This window comes from Rhinopithecus bieti, unplaced genomic scaffold (genome assembly GCF_001698545.2).
Source record: "Rhinopithecus bieti isolate Rb0 unplaced genomic scaffold, ASM169854v2 scaffold_3875, whole genome shotgun sequence".
Lineage (NCBI taxonomy): Eukaryota > Metazoa > Chordata > Mammalia > Primates > Cercopithecidae > Rhinopithecus > Rhinopithecus bieti.
Window position 1 is genome coordinate 62471 of NW_016804422.1, and position 12300 is coordinate 74770.

The 12300-nt window shown below is 35.1% G+C and overlaps 1 protein-coding gene across 1 annotated transcript in view; it reads right to left on the reverse strand.

Moving 5' to 3' along the window:
• Positions 1-12300, reverse strand: part of LOC108526928 (glutamate receptor ionotropic, kainate 2-like) — a gene marked incomplete at its 3' end in the record, with an annotated part of 119149 nt that overhangs the window by 57478 nt on the left and 49371 nt on the right. The window contains exon 3 of the mRNA XM_017867943.1: positions 11231-11488. Coding sequence (XP_017723432.1) covers positions 11231-11488 — 258 coding nt within the window. The remainder of the gene's footprint in view (positions 1-11230; positions 11489-12300) is intronic.

Consider the following 12300-nt stretch of genomic DNA (forward strand, 5'->3'; position numbering starts at 1 on the left):
GTCTCGATCTCCTGACCTCGTGATCCGCCCGTCTCGGCCTCCCAAAGTGCTGGGATTACAGGCTTGAGCCACCGCGCCCGGCCGACCTGAACTTTCTATAAGGCACACTGACACAAATAGCGAGCTTGGGCCTAGAAAGTGAGTCATTATTGAGAACACAAAAATTATCTTTAAATATTTGAAGACCTGGAATGTGAAAGAAGCTTAAGTTTGTTTCGCTTGACAGGCAAAGGGGAATTAGAAAAAATAGAAGCTTCTCCTGAATTTTTACCCAATTATTTATTTATTTATTTCTTATTTACTTTTTTGAGATAGTCTCAGTCTGCCTCCCAGGCTTGAGTGCAGTGGTGCGATCTTGGCTCACTGGGACCTCTGCCTCCTGAGTAGCTGGGACTATAGGCACATGCCACCACGCCTGGGTAATTTTTTGTATTTTTAGTAGAGACAGGGTTTCAACGTGTCAGCCAGGATGGTCTCGATCTCCTGACCTCGTGATCCACCTGCCTCAGCCTCCCAAAGTGCTGGGATTACAGGCGTGAGCCACCACACCTGGCTTCTTATTATTTTTAATTCTCAATATGGCCTCATGCCATGGTTCACACCTGTGATCCTAGCACTTTGGGAGGCCAATGCAGCAAGATTGCTTGAGACTAGGAAGTCGAGACCTGCCTGGGCAACATAGTGAGACCTCCTCTCTACTAAAACTAAAACAAAAACTACAAAAAAAAAAAAAAATTTCAGCTGGGCATGGTGCTGTGTGCCTGTAGTCCTAGCTACTTGGGAGGCCGAGGTGGGAGGAGCACTTGAGCCTGGGACACTGAGGTTGCAGTGGGCATGATGGTGCCACTGCTGGCCTACCTGGGTGCCAGACCAAAACTGTGTATCAAAAAGAAAAGAAAAAGTAAAACATGTTCAAAAATGAAATAGTCTTCCCCAAGAGGCAATGGTTTGCCCATCACTGCAAATATTTAAAGGACAGAGAAGGATTGTTATTGAGCTTTAGGCATAAAGTAGGTGTTCAGACTCAATTCCTCCAAAATGGATAGTTTATAATTCTACTGTGTGAAAATTTCTGCTATTTTCCTTCAGTTTTCTGCATAAAATGTAATATTATAGGTGACTTAAGCATGGAAATATTTAATAATTAAGTAAATTATTGTCAGGAAAAAACACTTGTTTAAATATTCTTAAAAAATCAATATGATCTAAATAAATTGTTTTTAAATACATGGATTCTTACTTTCTAACTCATGGAATTCTCAGTTAGTATAAATGGTGGCTAGACTTTAGAATTTTTCACTCAACGTGAGATTTTAATTAATACATATTGAAGATAAATGATCTTTCTTTACTAGGTTTGTGACAAATCACAAACCAAGAAAAGCTAAAAACACCGAATTAGGTTATTTAGAATGTTTCTAAGTGTGTTTCAAGCAAGATTAGAGCTTTCAGTTATCAGAAGAGTTATTTAAAAATATATAATTCAAACAATAATTCAAGCTCTAATACATCAATTTATTAATTGAGCAGAACAAGATTACCTATTAAAACTGTAACAGAAAAAATAGATTAAATGTCAAACTGTAACATCTCATTTCTTATTATTTTATTGCATTGGATAAATAACTACATTTTTAAAATATCTAACTTAATAAGTTATTTTATAACTAATCAATAATAATATTACCAATATATACATTTCTTGATAAAGTTAAAAAAACATATTGGCTCTCTCTGCTATATTATGTTTTTATATATTGCTGTGTCCTCCAAGCAGTAATAACTCAACAACTCAACAAACGAGATTCAGAAGACAAAATCCAAACCATGACATTCACAAAGAAAGTTACTCATACACTTATTTGAGCTTTTCCTAGCTTCAAGCCAAAGTGAAATGATGGATTTGATTCCCAGTGAGTTTTTATTGGGTAACAAAGCTTGTAAATTTCTTATAATATTTTAATCAAACCACATGACTTTATCACTTCATAATTTTGCTAGGGCATTCTCAGGATAGTACTCTGCTGTGAGAAAATCCGAACCTATATTTTTTTATGCTGTTCATTTGAAACCACCGTTAAGAAATCTACTAATATTTTATCTATACTGCACTCATACTCCATATTCTTTGATCGAAATGTTTTCAATAGAGGCAGAACTTCTTTTTCCTAATGGAAACAATCATGAACTATGCCACTAATCAAATGTAATAGTCTTGACTTAATGATTTATTTTGCAATTATGATGACAAATGTAATATTTCACAGTTACCTTTAACCTTTTTCTTAGTCTTCAAAACCTTTCATCACCTGACATAGTTCTGAAATGTGGAAACTTATTTGTATTCATAAAGATATGAATTCAAAGGGCATGCAAAATATGGCTTTGATAAACACTAGTTAGCTGCTAGGGGAAAAGAAGGATACTTTCATCTCGAGAAATATTGTACCTTGTCAGTTACATTAATATTAATGAGCTTAAAAAAACTCCACTAACCTGGAATTATAAATAATTATGTACTTTTCCATTAATATAAGGTAGCTACAGTAAAACCATATTAACATTACAGAAAGGCAAATATTGTTTAAAAATATAATGTTAGAACAAATGCTTTGTAAGCCTTTTCCTTTGAGAAAAATCTTTATTATAAAATTTAATTCCTATTATACAAATGCTAACTATGCAAAAGAAAAGATCACCTACTACAAGATCATCTACATATACAAGAAAAGATGGCCGGGCGCGGTGGCTCAAGCCTGTAATGCCAGCACTTTGGGAGGACGAGACAGGTGGATCACGAGGTCAGGAGATCGAGACCATCCTGGCAAACACTGTGAAACCCCGTCTCTACTAAAAAATACAAAATACTAGCCGGGTGTGGTGGCGGGCATCTGTAGTCAAAGCTATCTCGGAGGCTGAGGCAGGCAGAAGGGCGTAAACCCGGGAGACCGGAGCTTGCAAGTGAGCACGAGTCCGGCCACCTGTCGCGGCACTCCAGCCTCGGGCAACAGAGTGAACTCCCGTCTCCAACAAAAAAAAAAAGAAAAAAAAAAGAAAAAGAAAAGATTACCCCCATGAAGACTATAGAGACTATAGAAACACCTCTCCAAACAGCATCTTACTCCGGCTGACAGCCGTTTAATATAAATGCTTAATAAATAGGTTTTCCCTCTATTGGCCTTCCTTCATATATAGAATACTTAAATCGTTTATTCCACCACAATTATTTTTTTAATTTATTTCTACATTTTTCGACATCTTTTAAAACAGTTATAATACAGAAATAAGAATTCAATAAAGTATTCTAATTATGATCCTTATAAATTCAGTTTTTACATCATCAGCCATGTGATTTTCAGTTACAAAAAAGAAATATTAATATTAAAATATGAGCATGGAATATACACAAACATGGTTGCTTAAAATTTTCCAATTGAGTGTTTCATTAATATACTGACAGTTTTGAAGTCATTTAGAACCACATAGCTTTCAAGGCTAGCCAATGAGTTGAGACCCACAGTAATAATATAATGGGATTTGCAGATAATTGCAATAAAGACGTAAAGGACTGGATTGCAAAATTGGGTAAAATCCACTGATATAATTTATTTTTGTGGGTTCCTTAAAATAGGAACTGCTTCAATAAGGAGCAGAAGGATCAATAGAAATAAAAAAAAAAAAAACATTTCACTAACAGATGTAATTGTATTTTGCATTGCTATAAGGCACATTTTTGTGCAATAGGTAATTACTACCGGCACTCGTTAATCTTCTCTGATAAAATTTATGTGAATTTGAAAATAAATCGTGCAATGCAAAATATTCCTAACAACTTACTAACATATATGTTAAAAATAAAAAATATGTTAAGATACCTAGAATTTAATTCCCAAGAAAACCAAAGGTTTAATAATTATCCCAATTACCTTTCTTGGGATGCTTCAAAACTATCGAAAGGTTTATCTTCTGGGTTATCAATAGTAATGGTACTATTGGGTACCAATTGTTCTGTTTCTGTTAATTGTATGCACAGCCGAAATCTGAATGCAAGTTCCTCAGCTTCCCATTGGCAGATTCCACCATATTCGAAAAAATACCAACCTGGCAAAAAGGAACAAGAGAATAATCATCATTTTTACAAGAATAAACCATAATTTTTATAAGATAGAGAGAAAATATCAGAAAGTTTTCTGTACTTTTATATACTTTGCATGTGCATTGTGTGTGTGGTGAGTGTGTGTGTGATGTATGAAGGGACAAACGAAGAGAGGATGAAGACACGAGAAGAACGAGAGACAGAGAGAAGAGAGGAAGAGACTTAAGTACATGGCAGGTTGTGCTTACTTTATGAACTTTGAGTATTCCTCTTTCAGCCACAGGCCATATGGTAAACTTGCCTCTAGTATCTGCTGACCAAATGTTAACATGATTTTGACTTTTGTTTCTTAGTTATTACTTATTCTTAGGGCCTAGGTAGTAGAGGAGGTCTGACTTACAGTTAACTGAAATTTATCCCCCCCAAATTTAGTAAATCATCCCTGACAGAATAATCAGTCTGTCTTCATTGATAATATTCATTATAAAATTAAGCATGAGAAAATAAAAATGTGTTAAATGTTGTCTCAAATTCAGAAATCAAATTTCTTTTGCATAACTTTTTTGTTTTTCTTTTTGAGACAGAGTCTCCTCCAGCTTTGCCCAGGCTGGAGTGCAAGAGCCGCAATTCACAGCCCACTGCAGCCCTTGACCCTCCTTGGTTCCGGTGATCCTCTTCACCCTCAGCCTTCCCAAGTAGTCAGACACAGCATGTGCCATGAATGTCCAGCTAATTTCTTTGTATTTTTTGTATCCATAGCGAGGATTTCACTAGCGGTCACAGGCTAAGTCCTCAGACTCCTGGGGCTTAAGGGTCGCCGTGCCTTGGCCTTCCCAAATTGTTGGGATTTACAGAGTGGAGCCACTGTGCCTGGGTGGCACAATTTTTATATGCATTTATTGTGTTAAAAGCGCCAAATTATTTGCAATTTCAGCTCTTAACTGTGAGAAAAGAGAGTGAGCATTTTGCTAGGTTGTTTTATTCTAAAGTCCCTTTAAGAAACACTTGACTTTTATTAAGGATGCCTCTCTCAAAACAACGCAACTCCTTTAATCAAAGAATAAAACTGTAGTATAGTAATTTTGGCCATAAAATATAGAGTATAATTTTAAAAATATGTCCCTTCAATTTGTGACCTCTCCACCAAGCTGCTGTCTCATTCCGTTTCCCCTTCACTCTTGTCACAGCCTTTACCTTCTTCTAATATAGACGGCTCTCACGCATTAGCTGGGGAGTTGACCAACACTGAGGGCTTTTGTCTCCATAAGAATCATTGTTGGTTTTGGGAAGTGAATTATAAAGCTGGAGCACCTGACTTCCTCAACCCCTCCAACCCTCTGTCCTTGGAAACTAGCTACTTTAAAAATGCCAGAACATTTATCTTTATTCTTTCAAATTTCACACTATGTGCTCATGTACAGTCAATTCATAAATTAGACTTTCTTGAAATAAGCTATTTATTTCCACATCTATCAATTCATGCCTCATCAAAGGATATTTTGACAGATGAGTGTCAGGTGACTACACTATTAGCAACACGACCTATTTATAAATTAGTAAGAAGTTGTAATGTTGTAACAATCCCTCCAAACTATGAGGAGTTAGGACTGCAGAAGACTAGAGGGGTGAGGGCAAAATTTATATTCAGGAAGAAGAGAAAGATGATTATTATTTCTGAATACGGCAATCACTTCATCTTGGAAATATTTCTCTTATTCTGGATTTAACCAATTATGGGTGCTAGCTTAGCTAAATAATCAAACTTGTGAAATAGCACCTCAATATATCTGAAGTCTTTAGTGACGCGTCATGTTACAGCAAACAGGAGTACCATAAGTTATATGTGGTCTAAATGAGAATACAGAACCACTCTAGAATTCCTTCTGTGTAGATGTGGAGAAGAACAGTGGTATTCTTCTTTACCCTTTAACTCTTATATAAAACATTTATTGGAGCTAGACTGGGGTTACATTCTGGCTTTGCCAATGCTTCTGATATATTTTGGCCAGTTGCTTAAAACCTCGCCGAGCTGCCTCATCTCTTAAAAAAAGAATGACAAGGAGGCTACTGCAGTAGAAGCTGGTAATAAAGAATAAATTTAGCACATACAAAACAGAGGGCTATCCACAGAGTAATGCGCTGCACAAGTTTTGAGGTCAACAATGAATATTCAAAGCCCATCGCCAACAATAAGCACTTATTTTACAGGAATTACCCCTTGGTCACATAGCTATCAAAGATCACATAGCCTATCAACGTGATAGACCACCAGTAAAGAATCTACTCATGTGCGCTGGACTTCAAAAGCCCTTGCTTTTCCACTAGCACAACTAGTAGTTTTCTGCAAAATTTCAGTCAGGCAATATACAAAAACTTCCTAAAATGTGAGGTAAGATGACTTAATAAGATATATGCTAAATGAATGTAAGATCTTACCATATGAAACAAAAATATTTGACTAAATTGTAATGTACTTGTAAATTAAGTAGGAATAAAGAGGCAAATTATAGAAATGCAACTTCTAAGTGGTTTTCTTATTGCGAAATAAAATAAAAACTGAATCTCTTTTTTTTCCAGTCAAAATGGTAGTCCTATGTGAAACCAGTATGCCAGATAAAGATATTATTTTAATAATATTAGGAGGTTAATATTTTACCTCAATTATAATATTGCCATCAACATTTGAGTGATAGTGAATCATAAAACTTTCTTATTATCACTTTAAAATAAATAATTCAAAGTTCCAATTTTTTTTTTTTTTTTTTTTCTTTTTTTTGAGATGGAGGCTCACATCTGGTCACCAGGCTGGAGTACAGTGGCATAATCTAGGCTCACTGTAACCTCCACCTCCCAGGTTCAAGCAATTCTCCAGCCTCGACCTGCCAAGTAGCTGGGATTATAGGCACCTGCCACCATGCCCAGCTAATTTTTGTGTTTTTAGTAGGGATAGGGTTTCATCATACTGGTCAGGCTAGTCTCAAACTCCTGACCTCAGGTGATCCACCCACCTCAGCCTCCCAAAGTACTGGGATTACAGGTTTGAGCCACCACGCCTGGCCTCAAATTCCACTTTAAGTTTACATATTTATCACCAGTTTGAATGTTTAAAGAATTTTTTTTTATTTCCTTAGGGTAACCCATGTTCTACCTTAAATTAAAAAATAATTAAATTTTATTAATCCAAAGCCAAAGTTTAAAATTTTGTATATAATAAACAAAAACATCCAGATAATGCAACCTTTTAAGACAAAATATAACCACCCCACAATGTTAATTCGAGAAAAGAGAGAAATCCTGAATAGCGTATTACCCCTGATATGTGGAAGGAGGTGAAAAAAATCTAGTAGAGAATTGGTTTCCAAATAAAGTTGGATTGGTGTTACAAACTGTTAAGGAGAAAGAACTTTTAAATTCTATTTAAAATTTGGAAAGTCTTACTATCATCCAACTTAGTATAATCACCATACTATATAGTATAAATGCAATTGATAATTATTTTATTTAAAATAATTTTTTAGAAAACAAAATAATGAGACTTTATTAAGATAAAATCACAAATGAACAGCAAATGCTATATATAAGAGAAGGGAGTTTCACTAAAGTCAGGTAAAAGATAAAATGTCTACAATATCCACTTTTCTTTAATATTTATTTTCATTTCATAACATATAGAGATACAAATTTGTTTTGCCAAATATGTTTGACTATAATAATGAAAATACCAAAATTGAAAGAAGTTATCACCAAGAAGCCTCCACTAAAACAAATACTAACTAAACCAAGTTCTATAGGCAGATTATTGATCACAGAGGAAGCCACTACATTGCTTAAACATGTGAAGTATAAGAGAAAATACAAACACATGGGTGAATATCAATAAATTTGGACTACAAAAAGAAAGAATAGGAATGACTAATGAAGTTTATATTTAGGATTAAAGTGCATGGCAAGTATAACTTAAAAAAAGCAAAAAATGCACAAATAGAATTACAGTATTTTAATGTTTTAGCAGTATTTAGAGAAAGATAATATAATAACTGTTTGAACATAGTAATTCAAGAATGCATTTTGAATTATAGGACAAAGACTAAACAACAAAATAGTATCTGATAAAATTAATAGAGAAAATAGATAAGTAGAATAAAACACAGCATCCATAAACAGTTTTCCATCTATATAGAAAACAATATTAAAGTGATAATGCTGCAGTTCTAATAAAAAGAGATTGTATTTTCAAGAAATATTTCTGGATCAAGTAGATAATTATATAAAAGTTATTTCAATCATACATTGAAATGTGACATTAAAATAATAAAGTTGTTACAAAAGCTTAGCTAAGAAAAGTTTTCTAAAAGAAAACAAAAGTGATGCTCATAAAGGTAAAAATGTGACATATTAGACACTCTTTAAATTAAGAACTTCCTCATCAAAGACACACTCAACATACACACTCAACACAGACACACACATATGTGTATAGTGTGCCATAAACAAATGAGGACAAACACACACACACACACATATATATATATAAATATATGATATGTTCTTTATATCCTTTAAGTAGAATTAGTGGATTCACACATATATACACACATTTAGTGGATAGATTCACTTGTGTGTGTGTGTGAGAGAGAGAGAGACAGAGAGAGAGAGTGAGAAAGACTCCTCTCTTAAAAATCTACAAAAAAACAAAATGGCAGTCAAACCAATAGAAATATGAGTAGAAAATTTGAATAAGCATTCCCCAAAACATAAATTGAAATGGACAATGTACATATTTTAAAAAAGTGATCAATTTCATGGTATTCTGGAGAATGAAAACTTAGACCACAACACAAAACAATTGTATATACACCAGCATGGCTAAAAGGAAAAAGACTAATTGGCTCAATCTACATTGAAAGTTGAGTGTCAGCCGGGCGCGGTGGCTCAAGCCTGTAATCCCAGCACTTTGGGAGGCTGAGACGGGCGGATCACGAGGTCAGGAGATCGAGACCATCCTGGCTAACACGGTGAAACCCCGTCTCTACTAAAATACAAAAAACTAGCTGGGCGAGGTGGCGGGCGCCTGTAGTCCCAGCTACTCGGGAGGCTGAGGCAGGAGAATGGCGTAAACCCGGGAGGTGGAGCTTGCAGTGAGCTGAGATCGGGCCACCGCACTCCAGCCCGGGTGACAGAGCAAGACTCCGTCTCAAAAAAAAAAAAAAGAAAAGAAAGTTGAGTGTCTGAATCTTCTACCACTGAAAATACATAAACTCTGTGACAGAAATTTCACTCTGGGATAGCTGATAAACAGAAATCCGTACATATGTTCATCAAAACACATCTGCAAGGACATTCATAACAGCATGGAAGACCTGCATCAATAAAGAACTACATGCAACAACATGAGATGAATCTCACAAAAAAATGATTCAGTGAAAGAAGCTAAACACGAAAGAATACTGCTGTATGATTTCATTTTTCAAAAAGTTCAGAAAATGATAGTGGTGGGAATAGTGGTAAGAAGAGAGCATGATGTGCTTTTGAGATGCTGGTGATGATCTGTTTTTAATCTGAGTGCTTGGATACATATTACTAGAACTTTACTCGTATCGTGGGTGCACTTTACACAGATCATTCTTTAATAAAATTTTACTTTTATTTATTTATTTATTTATNATGTAATTATGAAAGTGTAGTCAAGTGTCCTGAAATAAAATGTTTTTATGTTCTAATTTAAAGAGCACTGTTTATATTGTTGATAAGCATCTTAAAGTAAAATTAATTATCACTCTATAGTAAGCAAAATAGTATGCAGCTGCTTCACCAGTGTAACTTCCAATGAAAATTAAAATTTCATTTTTATTGTTACTTTCTTGTATTTCTCTGAGACTTGTTTTTAACTGATAACTCAAGATAACCATTTGTATGCAAAAATAATAAAATGCATTAACACAAGAAAGCACGCAACCTGTAGTTAGCAAATATTAAAATATTCCTTTAACTCACTGAAATAAATATCATTTAGTAAATTCTATTTTCTAAGTCTCTAAATGACATCTACACAAAAGCAGTTCCACAAACCTGAATGTTTCAGTGAATATTACATTGTTCCACATATGAGTAAAAACTTTTCAAACCTTAATATGCCTTATAAAGTCTGTTACATTTTATATGCATTCTTTGCACATAAACAGCCAGATAAAATAGTGAGGCATAATTCTGAATCTCTTGGCAAGTTTCACTGACTCATTACAAGGCCTTGTCTTGAGAAACTACCCTAGCAAAAACTTCACTGCAGAAAAATTCTTTGAATAAGTATTTCAGAATGGGCCTGGTGGCTCACACCTGTAATCCCAGAAGTTTGGGAGGCCAAGGCGGGTGGATCATTTGAGGTCAGGAGTTCGAGACCAGCCTGGCCAACATGGTGAAACCCTGACTCCACTAAAAATACAAAAATTAGCCAGAAGTGATGGTATATACCTGTAATCCCAGCTACTTGGGAAGCTGAGGCAGGAGAATCGCTTGAACCTGGGAGGCAGAGGTTGCAGTAAGCTGAGATCTCACCCTTGCATGCCAGCCTGGGTGACAGAGCGAGATTCTCTCTCTCTCTCTCTATATATATATATAGACACACACACACACACACACACACACACACACACACACACACACACATAATATTCAATATGATCTAAATTGTTAGACCATATTGTTTTTGAATACATGGATTCTTACTTTTTACATGATTGGAATTCTAAATATATATATAAATGTGTGTATGTGTATGTGTGTGTGTGTGTGCGTGTGTCTATCTAGCTGTCTATCTATCTATCTATCTATCTATCTATCTATCTATCTATAATATTGTGTACTATATCTGTCCTTCATCCAACCTACCAAACTAGCTGGTCTTTCACAGGAATTAAAAAAATGCTTATTTTACAAATACAGAGAAGTATTCAATATAGGTATTCTTTGTTTGGATATGTGAAATTAGGGTTGGTGTTTGATTCTGTCTTTCTACCCGTTAGTTTAATTTTCAAAAATCAAAACAAAACATATAAGAATACAATAAGAACCTGGAATGTGCTTCAGAAAATTATCCATATTTAAAGCATAACTCCAAAAGCTACTGATTTTTCTTACCAGTGCTGTCATCATACACAACTGTGACGGTTTTCCACTTGAAAAACTGCACCAGGTCTAAAATGGCACGGCTGAGTGAAGAGAAGTCTGGGTAGAGACTGACATAGAAGGAATCTTTGTTGTCTGACACCTGGTGCTTCCAGCGGGTCTGTATGTGGGGAACTCCCAGAGCATTGCAGATGGACTGCACCGCGTTTGCTGATGAGCTGTGTGAAGGCCCGAAGATGGCAGCCACCCCAAGAGACAGCTGATCACAGGCTGAAGAGGAGATAAAGGTCTGTCAATACTGAGAGGAGAGATGCCAGTATGCCAGCAGATACATTATTATTTTAAACCCAAAGGTATCATCCTCAAGAAAGATTTGTGTTTTAGAAAAATATTTATCTACTTTTCACTAATTTAAAATTTTGTCCAACTCTGAACATTTTCCATTTGTTACAAGGGAATTAACTAACCCAGATGCCTGCAGCTCAATGTTCAAATAATTCTATAAATAATGCCAGGGGAGGGAGAGAGAGAAGGAGAGAGAGGATGAATACTTTTTTTTAATTTAAGGGGGCAGTGCTTGTTTTGGAAGACTAGTTTATATGAGGGGAATGAGGGAATAGTGCAGCTTCTCAAATTCACTGAACAGCTTTTACATTTTCCATTTCTTAATCAAAAGCCACATGGTTCTCCCTTTACCCGTACATTTAACTATGCTCACACACAGCTGAATATTTCCATATATCTGATGATACAGGTCAGGTTATGCGAACACTCAGCCACACAAAACCTGCTATAGCTCTTAGAGAGTGATTTCATATGGATCAGTCTCATTGAGTAGAAAAACAGCAAAGTCATTAGACAAGTATTCAGTCATCTTTATATATTTGGATTTGGATGCTATAAGTGTTTTCCATTATTCTAAACTATTTTTTAAAGTTTGTATTTTCTCACAGAAAATTTTATTCATATCAATAATAACCACAGTAATTAAGAAAGGCGTGAACAAACTAGAGGGTATTCAGATTAAAATAGACTATGCCATGACCTGAACTTTCTTTTTTTTTTTTTTTTTTTTTTTTTTT